This window comes from Poromitra crassiceps, assembly GCF_964638095.1.
Source record: "Poromitra crassiceps genome assembly, chromosome: 10".
Classification (NCBI taxonomy): Eukaryota; Metazoa; Chordata; class Actinopteri; order Beryciformes; family Melamphaidae; genus Poromitra; species Poromitra crassiceps.
In genome coordinates, this window is record NC_139631.1 from 55,381,170 (window position 1) to 55,407,588 (window position 26,419).

Here is a 26,419-nt window from a genome sequence, read left to right on the forward strand (position 1 = left end):
GACAGTACACACACACCCAGGCAGCAGCAGGCTCGACAGAAATGCACTTTTACAACGTCCAAGTAACGTTAACTTCTCCACCGACTTGCACTTTCCCCATGTTGTCGTTATGGAAACCAGACAGCGTCTCCAGTCTAACACGTTGACTGGGCGGCCGAGTTTTGAATGTTTATGTTGTGCAGTCCATAGCATCAAACAATGCAGTATGCATACTTGAAACATGTCAGCTAAATGTAGAAAAAAGCATAAAACTGTTTAACAGGGGGAAAGTATGCTACTCCAATCTCTCCTCTTGCCTCTGCCTAACCAGACTGACTTCCGCCAACAAGAGACACACACTGCCCACGTTATGTAGCAGATTACCGTGACTGTGAATTCAGTCTGAGCGCAACACAAAAACATACATTGCTACTACGTTTTTCTCAAGCACTGCCTGCCCGCATTTAGTTCATTTTTACCTGTGCCCGTACCCATGAATTTATAGACGTATATTTTTTACCCATTACACAATCTTTTTGCAGCACCTTGCATTGCCCTCGATGACTTAAAAAATACATTTACATCTTGCTTTGGTGGACGACAGTAAGCGCCAAGTAGTATTAGTTTGGTTTCGGGGAAGATAACATCAACCCGTTTGCAGTCAATGTCAAAACCTAAAGACTGAGGGTTATATCTTCAATCTGTGCATGCAATCTGTCTGTCTGTCTGTCTGACTGATGGTCTCTCTGTGTGTGTGTGTGTGTGTGTGTGTGTGTGTGTGTGTGTGTGTGTGTGTGTGTGTGTGTGTGTGTGTGTGTGTGTGTGTGTGTGTGTGTGTGTGTGTGTGTGTGTGTGTGCGTGCGTGCGTGCGTGCGTGCGACCTGCTGGATGCTGTGGGTATATAGTGCTAAAATGTGTGTGTGGGTGTGGGTGTCACCTGCTAGCTGCTGTGGGTAGTGCCCGTTGGCACATGCAATCACTGTCTGTCTGTTTGTCGGTGGACCATATCTTTCGCCCAGTCCAAGGGCAAACATTATCTTTACTAGTTTCCAGCACTCAAAATCTCAATTTCTTTTTCTTTTAATTACCACTGGGGCACTGAAACACGTCCTTTGATTTACTGACCCAGTGGCAATAAAAAAAATATATTTTGAGTGCTAAAACTGGCAAAGATAACGCTTACCCTTGCACTGGGCATAAGATATGTGTGTGTGTGTGTGTGTGTGTGTGTGTGGCCATTTTTTGGCCATTTTTACTAATCGACCATAATGACCTAATTCAAAAATCCCGCCCTTTCACCATCTGCTCTAGACCTCTGCTGGTACCTGTGCCAAATATGAATGCTGTCAGTCCGATGGTGAGGAAAATTAAACACAGAGGATAGATACATATATACATACACACACACACACACACACACACACACACGCACGCACACACAGGTTTGCCCTTTTATGTGTTATAGATGATAGCTTACCAGTTTAGGCAGCACAATGTAGGACAGAATGGACAGAAATATCACAACGCAGGCTGTGATGAAGTAACCAAACGCTGCGTCCTGCATCTCCGAGCCGCCTGGAGGAGGAAGAGGTCATCTTACATTACATTACATTACATTACATTACATTACGTTACACATTACAGCAGGCCTATTCAACTAGCGGCCCATGGTCCAAGTCCAGCCCCCGAATCAATCTGGCCCCCCGGTAGTGATGCGCGGGCCTCAGTTATAACCGCGCTGACCGCGAATATCCCGCCCCCCATAATACAGCATGGAAGTTTATTTGGAGTCTTGGACTGCAGCGATCGCACCAACGGCAGCAGAAACCGTAAGTTCGCTCCTTTAATAGCATAGTGAAATGTCGCGTGCACGGTGGGCGCAGATCTATAAATAGTATGAAATAATTTGCGCTGATTTATGGCGAGTGGTTGGTTCATGCATACACATGGATTAGGATGGCATAAAAGCTCATCTGCACATCTCTACCCCCCGGTCAGTTCTGGGGGAAATAAATAAATCCACCAAATTATAAATTATATTGCAGAAAAAAATATCTAAAATGCAATGCTATCTTGCCCTAAAGACACCACATTGTTGCAGAATACCTGCACACAGTGACTGATAGTTGAAGTTGAAGTTTTTATTCAGGAACATATTGCATCGAGTTAACACAAAACATAATTTGAAAAAAGAGGGGTTAAAATATAAGAGATCAAGTTACATATTGTAATTTACAAGTCTGCTCAGGTAGGGGATGGTGGAGTTCCTAAAGTTCTCAGTTCTTGTTGGCATAGACTGGTGCTTACTGGCCTGTCTGGTGCTGCGGCCAGAGACAGACCCATTAGAAGAGGGAGGAGTTCTCTCAGGTGGGAGTTTTGGACATGATGAGCGTAACTCAGATCGGCACAGATCTTCTCTCCTCCCTGAGAGCCAGCAGATGCTGAGGATACTGAGGGAGGGCTGCTAGTGTTTGTACTCATTGCCAAGAATAAGCGGCAGGCTCTTTTTTGGATTTTCTCCAGCGGATTGGATTGGTAGTCTGATAGGGAGGAGTGCCACACTGGAGCACTATACTCTATGGTGGGCTGGATCATGTATGTTTTGGAAATGGTCACTAGATCAGCTCTGCCTACACCAAAAAGTTTAAGCCTACTCAAGATGTGCAGCTTACGTTTGGCAGTGGAAAGCATTTGCTTGACCTGCTGGTCCCAGTTCGAGTTCGCTTGGATCCATTAGGCCAAGGACCTTGACTGACAACACCACTTCTAGATGGTGGTCATTAAGAAGCAGGGGGGCTGGGGGCAGTGGATGGTGGGAAAAATGCACATAAACAACTTTACATTTACTAGGGTTTAACTGCATAGCCTGGTTTGAAACCCAGGAGGACAGCTTGTCCATGACAGATTGCAGAGAGGAGGGCTGGGTGAGGTGGTGCTGTTCTGCGATGGTCATGTCATCCACATACTTCCACCTGGCTACCTGGGAGCGCAGAGCACTGTCAATCACGGAAGATGACTGGTGCTAGCTTAGTCCCCTGTGCCACTCCACAGGTCAGGTGGAGCCATGGGGACAGACAGCTCTGGTATCTCACCTGCTGTCAGTGATCAGTCTAAACTGAGAACCAATACAGACTCATACACCTTTTCCACCGACCTATTTTCAGTGCCAGTTCTCGGCCAGAGCCCAATCTTGAACCAGTTTGTGTTTCAACAGCCAAAGAACCGGCTCTGGCTCTGTTCTGGAGTCTCAGAACCTTGGTGCTTTCTGGCGAACCAGCCCACGTTCACACCAGTTTAAGCGGAACCAAAGTGGGAGGACGTTTTGCCCAAGTCGTTTTTGCTACCTCGGTAGTCCTTCTTCAGTTTTTTAAGTTTATTAATTATTTGGTCTGGCGTTCGAGTGAACCCAGCCTTGGTCATCTCTTCCGCAAGTTCGGCATTCTAGCTTTTCTTGAAATTCGGTAGATGCCCAAATCACCACTAAACATTTTGTTTCCTCAGCAGACCACTGCAAATTATTTTTCTCCATGTTGTCGCTGCCTTCTTCTCCTTCCTGCTCATCTTCACAGCCTAGAATAAGACACGCCCACTGATGATATCACGGTTGCATCCTTTACGCCTCTTCGGCGTAAAGTGCATTTCGGGGCCTAAAAACATGATGCTATCTTCCAGAGTCAGGCGCAAAGCGTGTTTTTGTGAGTTTAACGCCAGTTTAGCGCCTAAGGCCAGGGGCAAGATAGGGCCCGTAGAGTGTGCCTGGTCTCTCTCACTTGCGATGGCGCAGATCATGGCGAATGCGGCGAAGGTCCCAGCGAGGCCCTGCCCGCTCATGATGGGCGTGGTGTAGGAGGCAGGCAGCCTGCCCGCCATACCAAACAAACTGCCCTGCAAGACCGCCCCGAATGCTGCAACACACACACACACACACACACACACACACACACACACACACACACACTGCTGACTGAAACTACTGACCTTACAGCACAGACACTGACTTGATGTAAGGATTGATTAAAAAAATTGTGTTCAAATAGAAACCTCATTGACTGTATTTAGACAAAAGGGATGGAGTCAAATACTGAGCACTGATCAATAATAATCAATGTGGGTACAAACACTTAAATGCCTGTTCACACCATACGCCGAAGCAACGCTCAACCTAAGGTCAACCTACGCTGAACCCACAAGTTTCATTTAGGCGTCCTTGCCAACAGGCGAGGCCGTTCACACCGGCCGCACAGTGTCGCACTCAAGGGATGCTCAAGGCACACTCAAGCGATCGTTAAGGATTCAGTCCTATTTTCCAAGCTTGACGCGTGAAGCAGCCAGGCATGAATTCAATGGAAGTTGTGAGGCAAGGGCGCTAATGCGCTCCCAAATGCGCTAATAATAGCCGGTTCATGTACGCTAATTAATGATCCTCACCTGACAGCCCCCGACGCAGCACGTCGGTTAAATATGTCATGTCGAGTCCTGAACATGTTCTTATGTTATATTATTCATTACCTGTTGTTGGTATTGTGTGGAATGTTGTTTTATTATGGAGCAAGCCTCCCGAAGTGATTATTAAATGCCTGCGTTTATATGGGGACTGCCCCCTAGTCCGACACCTCACGAGACCGACACCTCATGGTTTTGGGTTAGGGTCTGGGGGAGGTTAGGTTTAGGCGTGGGGGTGGGAGAGGTTAGGTTTTGGGTTAGGGTCTGGGGGAGGTTAGGTTTAGGGTTAGTGAAAAACGGGGAATATAGAACCCGGGGAACATAGAACCCGGGGAACATAGACATGATCCCCTGTCCAATGCCTCTTTTTTCGGACTCGTGAGGTGTCGGACTCGTGAGGTATCGGACTAGTGCCATGGCACCGTTTATATCGAGGTTAAGCTAAGATAGTTAACTGCAACAGGAAGTATGGATTTTCGCAAATAAAAGCCTCGCTAGTAAAACGTGAGTTATAAATTACCAGTAGCTAATATGTTTGTGGAAACCTGTTAATATGTGAATGGCATTTATTTCTGGCTCTGTAATAGTAAGGTGAATATAATTGTAGCCCTTTGATTTCATCCTGTTAGAATTAATGTTATGGATCAGTAATAGTAATCAGTAATTTGTTCAGCATTCATAAACTGCACTTATGTTTGTTTTTTTATCGCCCCCCCAGATTTTTTATCCCATTTTGTATCCCCCATTAGTGCTAATTTTAATTTATTTTATCCTGGTTGCTACTCCACCCTCTGCCAATCTGGGGAGAGCCGAAACTGTCTCCATGCTTCCTCCGAGACATGGGCAGTTAGCCAGCCGCTTCTTTTCACCTGACAGGGGAAGCTTCACCGGTAGGACATAGCACGTGGGAGGTTCACGCTATTCCAACCAGTTCCCCTCCCTCCGAACAGGTGCCCTTAATGACCAGAGGAGGAACCACATTAGCAACCAGGATATTGCATGTTTTGGTGAGGGGTTCCTATATGAAGGAAACCCCCAGGGGGCATGGGGAGAACAGGCAAACTCCACACAGAAGGGCCCTTTTGATGACCCCACCCTTCCCTACGCATTCCTTCAGCGCTCACAGCGTCCCAGGTGAGAATCGAACCCAGGACCTTCTAGCTGTGAGGTGACAGCTCTACCACTGAGCCACCGTGCCCCTCCACTTATGTTAGTTTTACAGTGACTGGAATAAAGAAAATATGTTTACTACTTATACTGTAGTTGTCTCCTTAGTTAACCTTATAAGGTTGAGATTATGTCATATAAATTAATTGCATAGAAACAACTCATGAATATTGACTATTGCACAACTGATTTCACAAAAAATCTTCAAGCAAGGGGCGGAAACCCCCCCTACACCCCCCCACCGCGGACCTTGCCATACCTTGGCCTTTACTGAACTGACGCCACTGTTGTGAGGGGGGAAGGGGCCGGTGGAGCAGCTCCAAGCGAGGCGGTGAGGAAAAGAGAGGGCTTCTGGTGTGACCGGTTCAGCATGCCTCAAGCTTCAGCTCTGTCTAAGCCTAACCCTAACCCTAAGCGACTGGTGTGAACAAAGGCTAACACAGCCTAATGTCAATAATAACAATCTTTACAAATGTGAAAACCCACATGTGAACACTGTTTGGACACATGTTGGTTTTCATATGTAAGAATGTGAAATTTCCCATTTTGTCCTGTGAATTGTCTTTCATTTAAAATTAACTTTTCACATGTGAAAAAAAAATTCAATTCTTGTATCTGAAGAAAATGTCCACATGTGACAACTTTGAATTCAAATGTGTCTTTTCTGTAGCAGAATATACTCATAAAAGTAGAACTACATTAAATGTTACCAGAGTCTTCTGAGTGTAAACGTACAGTTGATGATGATGATCTTGGTCATGGTGACAGAGAAGAAGGTCAATGGCTCCATCGGCACTTTGACCAGAACTGCCGTCAGCATGAAGACCGCCATGATGACCAGCAGGCTGCCCAGAACACGCAGTTTCTGAGAGATCCTATTGGACGACACAGGTCAGGTGGAAACATCACTCTCATTTCAAATCGGACTGCAATGAAAAGCAAGAGTTTAACTAACCCTAACCCAATGAAAAGCAAAAGAGCTTAACTCAATTCCTTTCATCCTCTTCTAAAGCCACCTATTTCTGAAGAAAATGGTGAAAATGACATACCCAAACTAAAATGCTTACTCTGGCTGAACCGCTAGGGTTACAGACAACTGCCTGACCTTTTCTGAAAGGTAAGACTTTGAAGTTTCTGTTCCAAGTGTCAGAATGACTCTATATCTTACTGCCCCTGAGTAACACCAGCTCAAACACAGTGGTTGATTCTCACCTAGAATAAAAAACACTTTTAGAGTGTAAACAGTTACCTGTGGTTGTTGTATTTATGGCTAGAAACCAAATGGAGACATAGCCTTACCACATCCCAACTCAAAGAAGATGAAAAAATACCAAAACATGAGTATTTGGCAGTGGTTTTTGTAGGGAGATACCTAGGCGGATTTCCAAAAAGCCATTTGAAAAAGCCAAATAATCTGAAATGTTGTCTTTGTCTTTGTACAAAGAGGGCTATAACTTCCACTGTGTTGATCTGATCCGAAAAAGGAAGACATGGTTCGATGCGCAAGATTCAGACGATTAATTTGGTATGTAGCATGAACAGCATTGTTCAGAATTAACCACCTAATTCATCATGTTAATGACATGAACAGCAAAAAATCAGAAACGTAACGCCTGTGTTACGGTGCCATGCAAGAGGTTTTAAAACCTTTATTTCACATATAATGCATTATATCAAAAATCAATCAGAGCAGGTAGGTCTCGAATGATGGCCTTGATGTGTGTGTGTGTGTGTGTGTGTGTGTGTGTGTGTGTGTGTAAGGGGGTGCACAATTAGAGTGGGGGGCATGGGGGTCCTTCCCCAGAAAGATAAAATAAAGAAATACACAATTATGAAGGTGTATGAAATCAAATGAAACCGGACGGACAAACCCCGTCTTTATTTTCGTCACAGATGACACACCACGCATGCACGGCAACAGCTCAGCTGTCACCAACTGTCCAGTCCCCTACTGCTAAAACTACAATTTTGGTCAAAATTGAATTATTAATGAAATTGAACTTTTAGATATGTTTTATCATATGACAAATTGTCTAAGTTCAGTCTTGCTCTATATATTTGAGAAAACATAGATAAAAATTGCAGTAACTACGAAATCCAACCAAAAACCAGTCAAAACTGCAGTAACTACACTTACTGCAGTTTGATTTGGTTTCCCAGAGCTTCAGCTGGACTTAAACAGAGATAAACCACAGTAAGGCACCGTTCGTTATTTAGAAGGGGGGTCACTGGAGGGATTTCGAGTCCTCTGAAATAAAAAGCTGTAACCCTCCTGTGACCAAAATATATTTTTCTTTGGCCCTCCCCAAGTGATTGGAAAAATGTGATTGACCCTCCCCCAACACATGTTATAGCCTACTATTTTTGCTGGAAAAACAGTGTCAATAGCAATGTTCATTGTCAATAAAATCATAGGCAGCACAAGGCGGGCATCACGCATGAGGCAAAGCACACAAACACCTCGACTTGCACTATGAGATGAAATATAGGATCAATGCATTATTAAGCTCTCGTGCATTTTTTTGATTAAACGAGCTCCCGTTGCCAGCTGCGCTATGCGTAATAGGTTGAGGACCAGCATTTTATTGTTAAAACATCTTCATTCTTCACATCCTGTGTTCTGGTGATGGTGAAACTGCATGGATTTTTTGCATGATTGCCGTCATCAGCAGACAGCAGACCAATTTAACGTAGCCTCGCGTATAGCCTATGGCAAATGAGAGGCATGGTCTCATTCGAGCCAGCTTCTTCTGTGATAAGATTGTTCATTAGGCTATTTATTATTAGCCTATCTTATTATTTTCAGGTGGTCATATCATCTCATTATAGCCTATAGACAGAAGTTGTAAGGGTTTCGTTGTTTTCTTTAACCAAATTACCGCAGCCAAATGACAAATTAGGCCTCCCGCTTGTTAATATTAGCCCTACTTTTGCGTTTTGGTCACAGTCTTTGATTGCCAGGTGCTATAGCATGCTTGGCACATACGGTGCTTGTGGATACAGAGCAAGTGGAATGACAGCAATCGGTTCTATTTTGGGGATTTCAGAGCGATGGACATGTCTGTTATAAGAGCTTCAGGTGCAGGTTCACTGCATGTTGTGACGGACTGTGTCTCCCTTCCTCTACACATGCACAAACACACACACACACACACACACACACTGCTGTCTGAAACTACTGACCTTACAGCACAGCTCATTCAGCTCATTTGTTTCAGTGGCTTTCATACAGCCCCCGAATCGCACGCTACAAGCTGAGAAAATTAACTTGTATATTGCTGCCGACTCCTGCTGAGGACAGAGAGAGATGGAGAGAGCTTGTCGACAGATCGTCTGTGTTGCCAATGACCCTCCGGGTTATGGGAGGTGAAGGTGAATAGCCTATTGCAAGTAGGCTACAATGTCTACTTTTCTCAATTAATTTGCCATTAACCCCTCTTTGCGATGTGATAAAAGTTTCTCAGTGAATTATAGTTGATTGCCTCACTGAATTATCTGCTAATACCCCATTTTAGCTGCAGAATTTGATGTCCTGGTGTGGCACATCCGTGCGTAATGACATATCCAAAAGGAATTCCTCTGCAATGCGCAGTCTGGATAGGCCAAGCACAAAGATCGACAGATAGGACCGCCAAAGAGAAACAATGCACCGGGACATACCAAACAGTTTGGACAGGAGGGGTGTAAATGAAGCAACTCAGTAGTTGTTGAAGTCCGAAAAGCAAACATAAAAAAAAAAAAAAAGTTTAGGCCTATATATTTGTATTGAATCAAAATTGTATACCCCTCCCCTGGACTCAAATTAAAGAGAGTGTACCATCCCTCATACTAAATTTAAAACAGGATGACCCTCCCCTATTTTCCTCCAGTGGACCCTTCCCTAAATAACGAACGGTCCCTAACTACTGTACACTTCGAGGTGTAGTTACTGCAGTTTGCATTGGTTTTTGGTTGGAGTTTGTAGTTACTGCAATTTTCCCACTCTTTCCATAACAAAACCCAACATATCAATCACTCATAATGGCACAATCCTGGGGGAAAATAATAGTGGAGCTTGCTTTGAAATGCAAATATCCAGAAAATGGTAAGGGTATATGAGCCTATAGTAACTTTTCTACCTGCTCCCTGAAGGCTTCAGAATCAGAATCAGAATCAGAAAGACTTTAATGATCCCCGGGGGGAAATTGGGACAGGTTACAGTAGCTCGCACTCAGAACACAACATAGCATAAAATAAACGGTAGTAAAATGCGAAAAATAAAGTAGAGCACGTATAAAGTAAGCAAAATAAGTAGAGTAAGTATACATTACATGACAATTGCAGTTATTGCACACTGGACTTATATTAAGTCGGCTTGCCCTTCACATTACACGTGGCTCAGCCAGGCACAGTTAGCCTATCGGCTGGCTCAGTCTCAGGGAGACTGAGGCCCAATTCCAATCCGCCCCCTAAAGACTCAAGCCCTGAACCCTCAGTCCCTCTAATGGCCGCCATCTGAAAGTGGTTGAGTCATCAAGTGTGGAAGGGATCCACATTGGATAAATAGGAGTATTGGGACAGCAGAGCCCTTTGCACTTGACAAGATGATGTTGACTCTGGCAGGTTTTGGGCTCGCTATTATATTGTTTATTGTCAAGACGCTTTGAGGGATAGACTCCCTGATAAGTCTGTTCTCATCCAGGCTCTGGCTCTACAGAGTGGACAACAGCTCATTTAAAAATAAATGTAGCCTACTGCAAAATCTGCAATCTGCAACATGTGTAATTATAATTAAAATAAGCATAATAATGACATGTCACCCAACATTATACACACAATGTCAATACTGTACAATACAGATTCGGTAAAACTATTTCTCATTCATCAAAAAGGTTGTGGATTGCAATTGTAATAGAAATGATCGATGATTATTCTAGGATTGTGTAAAATAACTACTTGCATTCCTCTGATATAATATTTTTGTCTAATCTGACATCCCTATTAATGTAATGTTTCATTGTCAATTAAGGCATTCCAGCGCACTCGCAAACACCGCGTTCGTTTCGTGCGTGTGTTCTTTTATTTTTTTGACAGATATTTGCAGCCTTCCCCGTTTTATACGTCACAACGCTATGCATTGTGGGCAATTCCCTTTCCGTAAGTGGCCATAGCTGCACCCTTACGGTAAGGGGGCAGAAAGGGCTCACTCTGAGCCCTCATTCACTTTGCGATTTCACTGTGGGACATCCCTAAGCCCTCACTCCCTTCACGTGAACGCGCCTCTAAGGGCTTGAGTCAGTAAGGGGGCGAATTGGAATTGGGCCTTGAGCGTCTCCGAGGTGCTCTTTTAAGAGAGGCATTCACTCATTCTCTGCCAGGGTCATTTCGGTCTGTGTGCTCCCAGTGCCAGGATTTTGAGCATATTTCCTGATCTTCCAGGAGTCAGAAGGAGCTGATGCACACCTTCAATCTCTTGAAGGCAGGTGCGTCGGAGATGCAGTACATACGAGAGAAACAAAGAGGAGTCCCGCACACTGTCAATTACTTGCAAAAAAAACTTTAATTAACGACGTTTCGGTCTATCGACCTTCATTAGGTTAAAAATCAAATTTTAACCTGATGAAGGTCGATAGACCGAAACGTCGTTAATTAAAGTTTTTTTTGCAAGTAATTGACAGTGTGCGGGACTCCTCTTTGTTTCTCTCTGATCTTCCAGGACCCACAGAATATTCTGTGCTAGGAATAAAATTACACAACATATCTCACAATAAAGCAGAGACTCTCTTCTTACCCCTTGTAAAAAACTGAAACTCTACCATGTTTCCTTGTTTAGTTACAAGCAGTGGAAGTTAGCTTGTTTTCACTAAAAATGCCCTCCTTGGGACAGAAATAGGAGAAAAAGAGGTTTTTAGTGAAGGACACCGTTTCAAGCAGAACTCTCTTTTGAGCCTTTTATTTTTTGCCTCAGTAACACATCAGACATATACAGTATTTGTTTTCCCAAATAAATAAATAAAAAATAAAAAATAAGAGAATGTATTTGAGGGAGCTGTGTCGGTCCATCCCGCCCAGTGAGCGGCTACAGAGAGAGAGAGAGAGAGAGAGAGAGAGTCTGGCCCCTGGGGTTTCTTGACAGATGAGGCTTGGCCGCAGCCTCCTTGCTACAGTATTGTCAGTAAAATGGAAGAACCTCAGAATAAGTTGGAACCTATTTCGAGACATGGTCTTTCCGAAATAGGTGGTGTACAGTAGGACTACACACAGGACTGGGACTAGGACTGGACTGCGCCTCCATCGACTCAGAGTCTGAAAACACAAAATATCAAAGTATGATAAATATGTGCACAAAATCAAATAAATAATTTACTTTTACAGTTGCCATGTGGATTTTTAGCTTAGCTTGATAAAAGCATAAACAAATGGAACGAACCCTTATGTGGTCACACTCACACACTCTCTCTCTCTCTCTCACACACACACACACACAGGAATAACGAGTGCTGTAACGTTACCTGCTGTCGTGTTACCTCTCATAACTAACGTTAGCACAGAAGATCACACAATAGCTACGTTAGTGCTGTAAACTTTGAAATGTTTATGTGACACAGACGGCTGTGTGTGATCATTTCATCTCAAACGCGATACAAAAAATAGGCTACTTTTTACCATCGTCATCGCTCTCTCCAAGTGGCACCCATTTCTCCTCCTCCGATTCATCTGTGTCAGACGGATCAGAACGCTGTGAAGGGGAGCCTTCGTCGCCCTGGCGCTCCGTCGTGGAGCAACAACAAAAACGCCGGCGTCTTCCTCGCCATCGTCGCCATCCGAGAACTCTGGGTCGGACTCTGTTTCGACCACAGGCTCCACCCATAAATACTAAACTAGCGGGTTCCTTTTATCAGTTTGACTTGAAACAATGTCACAGGCTGGGAAAGTGTCTGATGTAATGTAAACACCCAAAACATGAAAGTACGTCCGAGTACGTCTTTGGCACAGAACGCCATTGTTAAAAGTACGTCTGGGTACATCTTTGGCAGAGAATGAGTTAAAGAGTCCAATGGCCACAGGCAGGAATGATTTCCTGTGCCTCTCCGTATTGCATCTAGGTGGGATCAGCCTCTCACTGAACCTGCTCCTGTGTTTGACTAGCAATCCGTGGAGTGGGTGCGAGTCATTGCTCATGATGGAGCGTAGCCTGGACAACGTTCAGGCTACATCCTTCAGCCTGCTGCCCCAGCACACAATGGCATACAGGAAGGCACTAGCCACTACCGACTCAGAGAACATCCTCAGCATGGTCCGGCAGACGTTGAAGGACCTCAGCCGTCTCAGGAAGTAGAGACGGCTTTGCCCCTTCTTGTAGAGTGCATCAGAGTTCTTAGCCCAGTCTAGTTTATTGTCAATGTACACTCCAAGGTACTTGTAATCCTCCACTATGTCAACACTGACCCCGTAGATTGAAACAGGGGTCACCGGAGCCTTGACCCTCCTCAGGTCCACCACCAGCTGCTTTGTCTTTGACACGTTGAGCTGCAGGTGGTTCTGCTCACACCATATGACAAAGTTGGCCACCACATCCCGATACTCTTCTTCATCGCCATCTTTGATACATCCTTGCAGAGTCGTCTTCAGTGCTTGTAAAAAGTGCTTCAGTGCTTGTACACCTCTCACATCATAATAATCGCCAAGGCACAATCTTTGTTCTTCTCACTGCATGTGAATCCCTCTGTAGTTATACATTCAAGTTCAAGTAGTTTTCTATGCTGCTGTCTGCTGGGGTGGCAGCATCTCGGACAGAGACGCCAGGCGACTGGACAAGCTGGTCAGGAAGCCTGGCTCGGTGCTGGGGAGGAGCCTGGACCCTCTGGGGACCGTGGTGGAGAGTAGGGATGGGCATTTCTAGCAAAAACACTATTCGAAATTTGCTGGCCAAATTCGAATTTAATTCGAAATTCGAAAATAAAAATAAAAATGTAAAAAAAAAAAAAATGTAATTTTTTTTTTTTTTTTTGTGTGTGAGTGAAATGTTGCATTGTCTCCCCTGATTCTAAGTCTACGGCTTTATTAATTAATATAAAAAGCTTCTGCAGTGGATTTTTAGCTCAAACAAGCATTGCACCACTGAAGTAAAGAACATGTTACATGACATTGACATTTTCGAAAATAAAAAACAGTTTTGACAATCATGAGTGGTTCATTAAATATTTAGTAGGCTCAGGTCTGAGTGCCAAAGGGGTGCCAAAGTCACCCCCTCTCCCTCTTCATGGGATTTCATCCCCCATTCATTTTTCCATAAACCTTGCTTAAAATGCTTATAAAAATTGTTTTACTTGCTCAAACTAAGCGATTTGACTATACTTAGAATCAGGGGAGACAATGCAACATTTCACTCAATTTTTTTTTTTTTTTTTTTTTTTTTTTTTCGAATTTCGAATTTCAATAATAAAAGTCGACCTTGATAATAACAACGATTATTCGAAAATTCGAAATTCGATGCCCATCCCTAGTGGAGAGGTGCACGTTGAGCAGGCTGCTGGCTATCATGGACAACGACACACACCCTCTTCACCACATCCTGGAGGTTCAGAGCAGTAGCCGCAGCGGGCGGCTTATCTCCCTGCGCTCACGGACGGAGCGACACAGGAAGTCCTTCGTCCCCACGGCCATCAGGCTGTTTAACAAGTCTGTCGATGGCAGGAGATCACCGGCACGCAGCAGGACTAGAAGGTGAGACTGCGTGCCTCATGGGCGATGGGGTCAGACCAGTAGTGACAGTATGGGGTCTGAGTGCCACTCAGACGCTGCAATTTTTGACAACTAGTATTTTAGTATATTAGTTACCGTTCAATTGTATTTTAGTATTGTATGGGGGTATGAGCACCACTCAGATGCTGCTGTGGTCTACATATGGGCACTGTGCAATTTGACTAGATATGGGCACTGTGCAATTTTGACAACTAGTATTTTAGTTACCGTTCAATTGTATCTTAGTATTGTGGTAACGTTTAAATCTTCCTTTTAATTTTTAATTGGCTCTTCTTAATCTTTAACCAGAAACCTGCCTGTCATGTTACCGTCTTGTACTGTATGCATTGTCCTGTATTGCCATGTTTGTTGGTTTGTGCTATGTCATGTCTCATTTTGTCTTTGGCCTGCGAGCTGCTATACTGGATACCTGAATTTCCTCACGGATTAATAAAGTACTTACCTACCTACCTACCTAATGTCCCAAAGGGCAAATTGGATTACAGCAGGCATAGAGGCTTGACATAAAAACATAGAAGTGCAAACCATACGTACAATGACATAAATAATCAGGATATAACAACATTTAGACATACGATGAGCCAATATAAAAGAGCATACGTCTGGTGCGGCTGATAAAATAAATATAAAACGACACTAATAACTTAAGAACGGGATGAGCCAGCGGCTGATACGGCCCATAAAACAGTATAAAAACAAATTAAAAAACAAATTAAAAAATTAAAAAACATAAGAAGAGCTAAGAACATAAAAGAGCCGACTGCTGGTTGATGATTGATGAAACGTAAATTCCTCAGTCATCTTTTCCTTCCTCCAGCAGCATTCACTGCACGGATGGAGGAGGGGACAAAGGAATACTTATACCTGTTTTTGGTGGTCCGTGGGACACACAAGCGAAGGCCGGATGGCAGTAGCCTATAATCCGAACTGAGTGGGTGGTCACTGTCTGTGCGGATGGACAGAGCTTTTTTGAGCATCTGTCTGTTATAGGTAAGGTCAAGGCTCTCCAGTTGGATGCCGGCTACTTTAGAAGCTGTTTTCACAATTCTCCAGAGGGAGTTTTTATCCTTGATACAGAGGTTACCGTACCAACAGATGAAGGAAAAGCAGATTCAATATAAGCACTAAACAGTTTCATCAGGATCTTGTCTACTTGGAACTTGGCTAGTTTCCTCAAGCAGTAAAGGCGTTGCTGGCCCTTCTTGCACAGCATGTCGGTGTTTAAATCAAATTTCAGTTTGTCATCAATAATCGTGCCCAGGTATTTGTAGTTGGTTACAATGTCCACTGACTGACCATGGACGACACTATTCTGGGTAGTACAGGGGGGACGTCTGAAATCAATACAGATCTCTTTCGTTTTCGAGATGTTAAGTTCTAGGAAGGCGTCGTTGCACCAGGACAGGAAGTCATCCATAACCTGACCGTGGCCATCCTCATCATCGCCAAGCAGGCTGACGATGACAGAGTCGTCAGCATACTTGACAATGAATCTGTTGTCATGGCGGCTACGACAGTCATTGGTGTAAAGAATGTACAGGAAAGCAGATAGAACACAGCCCTGAGGCGAACCAGTGGAAGTTGACAGAAGGCTGGACAGTATCTCATTAACCCTTACACGTTGAGATCTGTTCGTTAAGAAGTCGAGGATCCAGCCCACCAGACATGGATCTAGACCGAAGGCGCCAACTAATTTCTCTACCAGAACATGGGGCTGAATGGTATTGAACGCCAACGAGAAATCAACAAAAAGCAGCCTAGCATGATTTTTACTTCCTTCTAGATGCTTATAAAGCCGGTTGAGTAGAGTGGCAGTTGCGTCTTGAACGCTCCTACATGTACCAGCCCTGTACACGAATTGAAGAGGGTCTAGCAGGCTCTCAGGTTTAGCCACGAGTTCTGTCTTGACTAGCTTCTCGAACTGTTTCATGATCAGAGAGGTCAGAGCAACGGGTCTAAAATCGTTAAAGGGGGACTAACCCCCCAGATATGTATCAGAACAGTGATTTGAAAATATCTATGGAAAAAAACAAGAAATGACATATGCTCTTGGCTGTGTTCAGCTGAGGAATCTTTTTCGGAAATCGATGCCATTACAGTTTGCCCACCGCCTCAAAAATAATTTATTTGAGAGGGGCAATATCTTTATAAATATCAACAACTAGCCAACGCTGGTGGCCTGTATGCAAACAGCGTTGCTGAAAATGGTTGAAAGTTATATCAATTTGGTAATTCAGTGGCGAACTAGAAATTTAATTATTTTTCTCCATGTGTGTGTATGTAGCGTGTATATATCGCTAAAAGAGCTGTGAGGCGAGGCTCGTTACCGCAGCACACCGCACAATAGGACAAACCCCCCTCTCTGGGGTAACACAATGCAAGATTTCTCCACGTCATTTCCTCGTCTAACTAGCGATAAACCGCGTCATGAAATCTGTTTTTAATTTGCGTTTTGGGGCTTTTCGTGATTCTTGTTAAAAGTTACAGCACCTCTGATTTTTCCTCTCAGAGCGCAGGGCAGAGCTGCAGAGCTCTTCTCCTCCTCAGTCAGCCCATTCAGTCTGTCCAAACTCAATAGCGATATAATCTCAGTAGGAGATGCAGAGAAATATATTATAGTAGCCGATGTGTTTAGAGAAGCTTTGTCACGTTGTCACGTCGTAGTATAGCGTTATATTTTACATGTGCGCTAAACTGCGATGAGATTTGTTTGCGGAAATGTCAGACTGTGCTCTCTCGGCCAGAGGCAGAGCGCGCTGCTGCTGCACGCGCCCCCGGAGCTTTGGGGGCTCGTGCATGAGGCCTGACTGGCCTGGAGACAGTGCTTCCAACTCGGACAGTCGGACTGATAATATAAACATCATCATTTGAGCTTATCCAGGTAAGATATTAATAATGTAATGACACATTCAGCGATAAACTGTCTACAATGAAGACATGCGTCAAATATGACAATGTGGTGTTCAGTATTTTAAGAGCATAGGGTTTTTGGTTGGGAGTGATTTACAGCAACACAATGCCATGTCCTTCCTTTTATGATTTTATTTATAGTGGGACGTTTATTGATAGTATTGTGTTACATAGGAGTTGGTAGGAAAATAACAGGCGATTGTAATCAATTTACAGGTGATTAACAGGTCAAGTGACATCATGGGAATAGGCTTGGAGTTGAGGAGCCGAAAGGGTACAGGGGGAGTAGGGGAGTAACTATCTTGAAATCCCATAGTCTTTGGGGACAACCAGACATCAGGTTGTACCAAATCTCCCATTCATTTGAGGGCCAAAAAAAAGCAGTGTTCCACCCTTAGAGGGCGCTTATGCCAGGTATGCTGCTGAAAAATGATACAAATGGTAAAATGGCAACAGTTTGGCCACAAATGTGGAAATTTTGACCAGCATTCTTCACACATCACCCCCAAAGTCATATATATTGGTTAAAAGCTGAAAAAAGTGTTTTGGGGGTTAGTTACACTTTAAGTGTTTTTGGGTTGTTGCTCTTGGCAACAGGCACAACAGTGGACTGCTTCCACATGGACGGCAACCTCTGCTGGGTCAGAGACGAGTTAAATATGTAATTAAAAATGGGACCCAATTGCTCCGCGCAGGTCTTTATTATGCGACCGCCAATATGGTCTGGACCCACACTTTTTCTAGGTTTACACCTTTTAAAACACTTGATGACATCCTGTTCATCGAAAAAAGGTCTTGAGGGGGGAGCAGACAGAAGTCTATTTCTCCAATCCAATCAGGATTCCCTGAATTTCTCTGTTACTCATCTATTTAAACATTTTAAACATGTAAACAACAAAACAATTAAATACAGATATAATGTGGTATCGAAATCAAAACAGATTACGATTTTCTCATGAAAAACAAGACAGGAAAAGGACACTAGATTGCAGATACTGCACATTGGATTTGTACTACCTATATATCTGTTTAAGGTAATACACAGACAGAGTGCAGTATCTGCATTTTTGGGGCCATAGGTCAAGTAATTGATCATGTTTTTTTTTGCCATAAAAATACTTAATGTATACATAGATATAGATAGATATATAGGTAGTACAAATAAGTGCATTATCCCTTTTCAACTCATTTGGCTGGACAGTCAGAAAACGTTAAGGGAACTTTAGGATTAGGGTTAGAACTGGACTCACAGGCTGTGCAGGAAGGAGTTGAGGCAGGTGAAGAGCAGCAGAGGCAGCATTGCACACAGCGTCATCACATTGTTGAATTTGGCCTCCAGGACCGATTGCTCTGTCCCATTGGCTGGAGAACTGGCCAAAGAGGGATCCTTCAGACGACTGGTAAAATACTACAGACAGACAATGTTTATGTAGACGTATTTTTCTTCACTTCATTTCAGAGGACAAATCAGCATTGAATCAGAAACGTTCTCACTCCCAACTGATCAAATACAAATGTTTGTACCCTTGGTGTCACTTCTTAACACACTGGGTACCCTTTTTCCTCATTTTTTTTTCCACGGGAGTATGACAATTAAATAAAATGGTGGGCAGTAAGGGCGTTGTGGTCAGGGTGGCGGATGGGCGTATATGTTTGCTGGGGTTCGATCCTCAGCATTTTCAAAGTACATTTCAACCGTGAGCCACATTTAAAACCTTTAACAAACATTTTTCTTATTTAACCCATCCATATGTTTTAGTTATGACCATAATCGTAACACAAGTTGTTGTGGCTACAAAAAATTGTAAAAAAAAATTAGGAAACGGGTATCCAGTGTGTTAAAAAGTGACACCAAGGGTATTTCACCAGTTGGGAGTGAGAATGAATAGATTCATGCTTTACTTTTTGTATTAAATTAAAATAACTTCGTTTGAACTCTGTCTTGTAATCATATTTAAAGATCATAATGTTTTTTTAATAAGTATGTACCTTTTAATTTGACTTCTACTTGTATTAAAGGATGCTTTACAGATTATCAACCCACTTTGTATCATTAGCCGCTTTCACACTGGCCTTGAAAGCAGTAAATGTTAGGGAATATGTGATCCGCGCCTCCGATGTGAAAGTGGTGAAAGCGGGGTGGTGAATAATTGTGTTAAGCCTTTCGTTCCACCAGTGGAGGTAATCATAGCGCCGTATCACCCTCCACTCCGCCTCCACCTGATGAGCCGCGACACGGAACAGCCTACTATCAGAAGTAAGATAACCAAAGCATATCTGCAGTCTGTCTTGCCTGTTGTGCGTTAATAGACTCCTCGGTTATAATAATAATCTCTGTGGCAATAGGTGCGCACAGAGAAATCCATCTGCAGCCTGCTTTATGCACAGCTGCAAAATGATCTTCAACTCCCCAGAATATATTCATGCATCTGCACGCAGTAGCCTACGTCCTCTCATAATAATGCAGGTGGAATATGAAGATGTTTCGGTAGCCTATGTCTTGGAGAACACTTTAACTACCGTAATGATTACCAGTTTCTGCATTGTCTGCATATTTGGGTGAGCTGTCGACTGTCGTCTTTTTGATGTCTTAACGAGCAGCTGTTGAGAGCTTCATGCTGTAGGCTAGATGGCGATGTTTTCCTTGGTTTGGTTGGTGACCAGCATCATTTTAATTTGTTGGACTTTGATTAATTATAATAATGAAACTCAGGGCCCATCATTCACCCTTGTTTCAATCCAGGAGGGGTGGATGGCTGGATGCTATCTGAAAACGCACTCCGAGGAGGAAATATGGCTGGGCTGCTTGGTCTTGTGTGAAAGCAATTTCTGTGGCAAGGCTGCTGGCGTTGCGGCCCTTCTGAACTGCAATATTGCGTGATCTGTGTGTGAAAGCGGCTATTATAATCTTTGGAATATAAACACATGGGCAGTGTTTACCTTCTCTCTCTGTTTTCCTCACGGAGATCTCCCATTTCCTCCTCTGGCAAAATGCTTCGTTGTGACACATTTTGCGTCACAACGGAACTCGATACACGGAATCTGCTCCAAGGGCAGCTGTTATTGTTTATTTTTTATTTTTTAAGTATGTGCACATCCACAAAGTGGGTTGATAATCGGTAAAGCCATCCTTTAACTTAACAGTAACTATACGCAAGTACATGTATGATATACATTACATTACGTCATTTGGCAGAAGCTTTTATCCAAAGCGACTTACAATAACACATTTTTGTCAGCAATAGAGCAATCAACTATGGAGTACAGTCTATGACAACTACAACTTCTGAAGGAACAGTGGTACAAGTTTAGGTTAGTGGTACAAGTTTAGGTTAGTATAATTTTTTTTTTTTTAAGAAAGAGAGAGAGAGAACGAAGTTAGATCAAGAAGGGCCCAGATGGAGCCTGAAAAGGTGAGTCTTTAGTCTTTTCCGAAAGATCGGCAGTTATGGGCTGTTTCATAAGCTCAGGGGGGAACTCGGTGAGTTCCTGCAAATTAGTTACAGTTACTAGTTATTTGTTTAATTTAATTACTTTACTTACTGCATACTAAAAGTAATTAGTTACTAGGGAAATTAACGTTTGCATTACTTTTAAAAGTCTGCTCCTATTGTCTTATTAATGCAGACATTGTACCTGCATGGGATACTTGAACATTTGCTTATTGGGGAGGCTTATAGCCTACTCAACGTCAGCACCAGTGGCTGCTGCATTACATTACTGGCTCTCATAGGGAAGCTAAGCAGGTCTGGCCTATAGATACTCCTTGGATGGGAGACTGGTGCTGGAAGTGGTGTTGGAGGACCAGTAGGAGGTGCTCTTCCCCTCTAGTCTGAATGGTGTGATGGATAATCTCCCCATCAGGGCAGAGACAGGGACTCTGTCCTGTGAGTGAGCACTGTCCTTCGGGGGAGACATTAAACCGAGGTCCACTCTCTGTGGTCATTAAAGATCCCATCGGCACTCTTTGCAAGAGTAGGGGTGTAACCTCGGTGCCCTGGCTAAATTCCCACACAGGCCTTCCTTCAATCATAATCACCTAATCATCACTCATTACTTAATTGGCACATTCAGTCCTCAACTCCCCACCATGATAACTGATGTGTGGTGAGCATTCTGGTGCAAACTGGCTGCCGTGCATCACCCAGGTGGGTGCTACACATCAGTGGTGGATGAGTTGAGTTCCCTCCCCCTCTAGCCTAGCAGAAAGGGCCCTCAGATTTTGAGATACCCCTACCCGAGGTAGAACAAATGACAACAATGATTTTTCTTATGTTTAGGGTCTCCCATTTTTTTTGCTGTTCTTTAGAACTACCTCAATCCCTGAAAAAGAGCCAAATTAGGCCAGTCCGAATAGGGAAAGGTGACAAAAAAGCCAATAACTTGAGAAAGCTCACTCTTTTCCTCATCAGATTTGCTGAGGTATGAACCAGGTGGCTGCCCTACATCACCAAATAGTCAGAAAATGATTTACCTAAAAAGATAATGAATTATAGTCCTGTAAATATAGTTTAGGTGGAAATTGTACTTTGTGGTGCAGGAACATAGGACTCCATCACTTTTCTCTCATTTATCAGAAAAACTGAAATCCCTGAAAAATATACCATTAGGAGTTGTCTAGGGTGCTAGGCCTAAAAAAAAATTAAGTTTGGTTCCGGTTGCCGACCGACCCTGTCAATTTACGTGCGACCCAATTTATTTTATGAGCTTGTTGATGTGACGGTGGCGCTAAGGGGCGGGTTTGCCACTGCGCGAAGGTGCTTTTTGCTACGGATACTTTAAAACGAAAATGGCAGGGAGATTCAAGATTCAAGATTTTTATTGTCACTCCGTAGTACAAGTATCACGTGTGAAATTCTTGTGCTGTGGACTCCGTTTACAACATAGTACAAATATAACAGGGCATATGAGTGCAAAACGGAGCATGACGGACATGTGCTTTGTGTCGCTTCTCTGCCCATGCAGCACTAGCGTGCCAACCAAAATTGTGACATTGGGGTTAAAATAATTTGAAAACGTGCTTCAGCTAAACAGTGCCCTTGTATATTCGTATCAGCAGCCATACTCTGAACCTGTTTCGATTTTGGAGCGTCCCTCACCCTCTCTCCTCTTTTCCTCTTTCAGCCCGTCTCGCATTATGCTCCCAGCTCCCAAAACAAATGGATCTCATGGCAGTTTAACAAGCGTGTAAACAACGAGACTCTATAGCAAGATTGTCTGGACAAGTGAGGACAACAAACACATCAGCTACCAAACATATATTTCCCTGCTGCATGTGATGACATCGGCAAAAGTTTGGATGTAGCAGCAATGCCTTTTCCCCCCATACTGCCTGATAGACAGGTAGGAGATTAACAGCCTCTGACTGGCAGGGGCTTTGAAACTACGGTAGCCTATAACAACTTTTTATTCATTGGTCATTCATTGTGATATAAATTAGTGACATTTTCCCCAAAATACTCATGGTTCTGTGCTGTTTGGTATTTGGTAGCCTATCTGATGCCAGTGCAGTGCGGCGCCGCATCAATTAACGATAATGACGGGAGGCTTGCGCACCAGAAGGATGATGTATTCGCGCAGATTTTCAGTCCTAAATATCAAACATGTTTGATATGAAAGCATTCATATTGACTTAAATATTTTGTTCATATAAAAACGTGTGTAGAGCACAGTGGTAGAGTACATGTAGGCTATGTTATGAAAAAAGTATCCATCGCTGCTGTAATTTTAAGGAAAATAAAAATATATATATATTTCCTATCTATCCCTTGCTGCCACTGGAAAAAAAATAAAAATAAAAAATAAAATAAATTCCCTACCGACCATCACCTCAACTGACAACCAACAGGAACCAAACTTTTTTTTTTTTAGGCCCTATTGAACACTGCTCTGTATGGAGATATCTCGTAAGGTTCTATTGCAAATGAGATTTCTTTAGACATAGGCCTACTACCTCTTCTCTGAAACAGTCAAATTAGGTCATTCCGAATGGGGGATAAGTGGCATAATAGCCTATAAGTTAAGAATGCTCACTCTGATGGTCATCATATTTGGAGAAGGAAATACCAGGCTGAACTACATCACCAAAGAGTCAGAATGTGAGTAACCCAATAAAATAAAGTTGATCTAAATTACAAACCGCCTGGAGCGGCTGGAGCTCAGGAGGTAGAGCGGGTCGTCCAGTAATCGCTTTGGATAAAAGAGGTCGGTGGTTCGATTCCCACCTCCTCCAGTCTGCATGTCGAAGTGTCCTTGGTCAAGATACTGAACCCCAAATTGCTCCTGATGGTGTACCAGCACCCTGCGTGGTAACCTGCCACCATCGGTGTATGAATAGGTGAATGTACCTACTGATTGTAAAGCGCTTTAAATAAAAGCGCTATATAAATGCAGGCCATTTACCATTTACCATAAAACATAGAAATAACAAGGTGTAAATATTGGAAGTTTTATTGAAACTGGAACATTAATCCAAGTATAATAGTAATCATAATACATCATACACAATCACAAAACCGAACAGAGAAATAACTAGAATGACTGCAACGCGGACATATGCCTCCGCCATTAGTTCATTCTGGAGTCCAAATCAAAGATTCCGTCAAGGCGCTCCTGTGATGTTGCGTTACAGAGCTTGGAAATTGGGTGTGTGAGAGGTCACAGTGACCTTGAACTTTGACGACCAAAATGTAATCAGTTCATCCTTGAGTCCAAGTCGATGTTTGAGACAAGTTTGATTAAATTCCGTCAAGGCATTCCTGAGATATCGCGTTAACAAGCTTGAAAATGGTGTTCGAGAGCTCACCTTGACCTTTGACCTTTGACCACCAAAATCTAATCAGATCATCCTTGAGTCTAAGGCGATGTTTGAGGCAAATTTGATGAAATTCCGTCAAGGCATTCATGAGATATCGCGTTAACAAGCTGGAAAATGGCGTTTGAGAGGTCACAGTGACCTTGACCTTTGACTTTTGACCACCAAAATGTAATCAGTTCATCCTTGAGTCCAAGTCGATGTTTGAGACAAGTTTGATTAAATTCCGTCAAGGCATTCCTGAGATATCGCGTTAACAAGCTTGAAAATGGCGTTCAAGAGGTCAGTGACCTTGACCTTTGACCTTTGACCACCAAAATCTAATCAGTTCATCCTTGAGTCCAAGTCGATGTTTGAGACAAGTTTGATTAAATTCCGTCAAGGCATTCCTGAGATATCGCGTTAACAAGCTTGAAAATGGCATTCGAGAGGTCACAGTGACCTTGACCTTTGACCTTTGACCACCAAAATCTAATCAGTTCATCCTTGAGTCCAAGTCGATGTTTGAGGCAAATTTGATGAAATTCCGTCCAGGCGTTCCTCAGATATCGCGTTAACAAGCTTGAAAATGGCGTTTGAGAGGTCACAGTGACCTTGACCTTTGACGTTTGACCACCAAAATCTAATCAGATCATCCTTGAGTCTAAGTCGATGTTTGAGGCAAATTTGATGAAATTCCGTCCAGGCGTTCCTCAGATACCGCGTTAACAAGCTTGAAAATGGCGTTCGAGAGGTCACAGTGACCTTGACCTTTGACCTTTGACCACCAAAATCTAATCAGATCATCCTTGAGCCTAAGTGAATGTTTAAGGCGAATCTGATGAAATTCCGTCCAGGCGTTCCTCAGATATCGCGTTAACAAACATGGAACATCGTACGGACGGACGGACAGACAGCCGTACGGACAGCCGTACGGACGGACAACCCGGATCCATAATGCCTCCGGCCTGGCTATCGCCGGCGGAGGCATAAAAAGTGGCTGCTTATTTGTCCAGGTATATGGACACTTTTTTCACAGCCAAAGTCCAAATATCCAAATATGAAATACAGTATCAGGCCTTTGTTGAACGTATTATGACCCTACCAAATTATTGTGCCAGTGTTTGGGAGTCTGGAGCACATTCACAACCTTATACTCCATGGACTGCAATTGTAAGGATTGCAAAAGACTGATGCAAACAAAACTGTCTAAATATTGTTCAGTCTGGAGGCAGCCTGTCTATCTGGAGACAATCATGTTTAATATATCCTTAGTATCATTGTCCATTTGTCATATTAAGCTATCACAATGTTACATTCTTCCCTCTTCTGTGTATCATATTGTAACCTTTTTCCGGTAGTATTTGGATCTTTCATTGTTGCTGCGCGTATATAAGATGTTGGATGGCCAACAGAGAAGCACTGGCACTTTCCACTCTCTCCACAGTTTGGATCTTTGCAATACAAGTGAGTAATGTCTCTCACTTCTGTAGGTGCTGGGCATTTCCTAAATGGGACTGGTCAAATGGCTCCGTCTCTGGCAATACATCCCTTGACGATAGGACTCCATAACAGGGGTTTGGGCATGTGACTGTGAAACTATATCAGTGTCTGATACATTGCTCTTGCTGTCTACCAGCATGTCATGCACTCACTGGCTGTGACACAACAAGTAGTTTGTACAGAATAGGAAAGACAACAGCATTCACCAAACTCAAGACCCATCTCAGTGAGCTCAAAGATCTGGCCCATTTTGGACTCTGCCAGCGTGGAGGAGTCTTTACCAGTCGCAAGAGAATTTGCGCTTCTGCTTTACGGAAAAAAGAAAAAGGAAAATGGACTGATGTGCACAAACTTGGATGAACTGAGATTCAAGATTCAAGAGAGATTCAAGATTCAAGATTCTAGATTTTTATTGTCACTCCGTAGTACAAGTATCACGTGTGAAATTATTGTGCTGTAGACTCCGTTACAACATAGTATAAAAAAATAAAAAATAAAAACAAGAGGCAACAAGCAATAAAGCAGTAAGACACGCCACAGACAGTGGCACATATGTGCAAATGGCATGAACATACTTTAAACATAATTAAACATAATAACATTCTGTTAGGTGCAAATACCATATGCCTAATTAACATACTATTGTACATTAGTCATACGTGATGGTAGCAGCTGCAGTGCGGTACAGTACGGCTACTACACTATTTGTATATGTTAAGGAGTCTCGTGGCCTGCGAGAAGAAACTGTCCCTCAAGCAATTTGTGCGTGCTCTTGGGACCCTGTATCTCCTCCCTGAGGGTAGCAGGGAGAACAGACTCCCTATGGGGGTGGTTTGTGTCTTTGATGATCTTCATGGACCTCCTGAGGCACCGCTGGTT

General features: G+C 43.3%; 1 protein-coding gene across 1 annotated transcript in view; it reads right to left on the minus strand.

Moving 5' to 3' along the window:
* LOC310784527 (equilibrative nucleoside transporter 1-like) overlaps window positions 1-26,419 on the minus strand; it is a gene marked incomplete at both ends in the record, with an annotated part of 70,348 nt that overhangs the window by 12,394 nt on the left and 31,535 nt on the right. Inside the window, 4 exons of the mRNA XM_083645509.1 lie at window positions 1,457-1,554; window positions 3,750-3,884; window positions 6,325-6,464; window positions 18,495-18,652. Coding sequence (XP_083501635.1) covers window positions 1,457-1,554; window positions 3,750-3,884; window positions 6,325-6,464; window positions 18,495-18,652 — 531 coding nt within the window. The remainder of the gene's footprint in view (window positions 1-1,456; window positions 1,555-3,749; window positions 3,885-6,324; window positions 6,465-18,494; window positions 18,653-26,419) is intronic.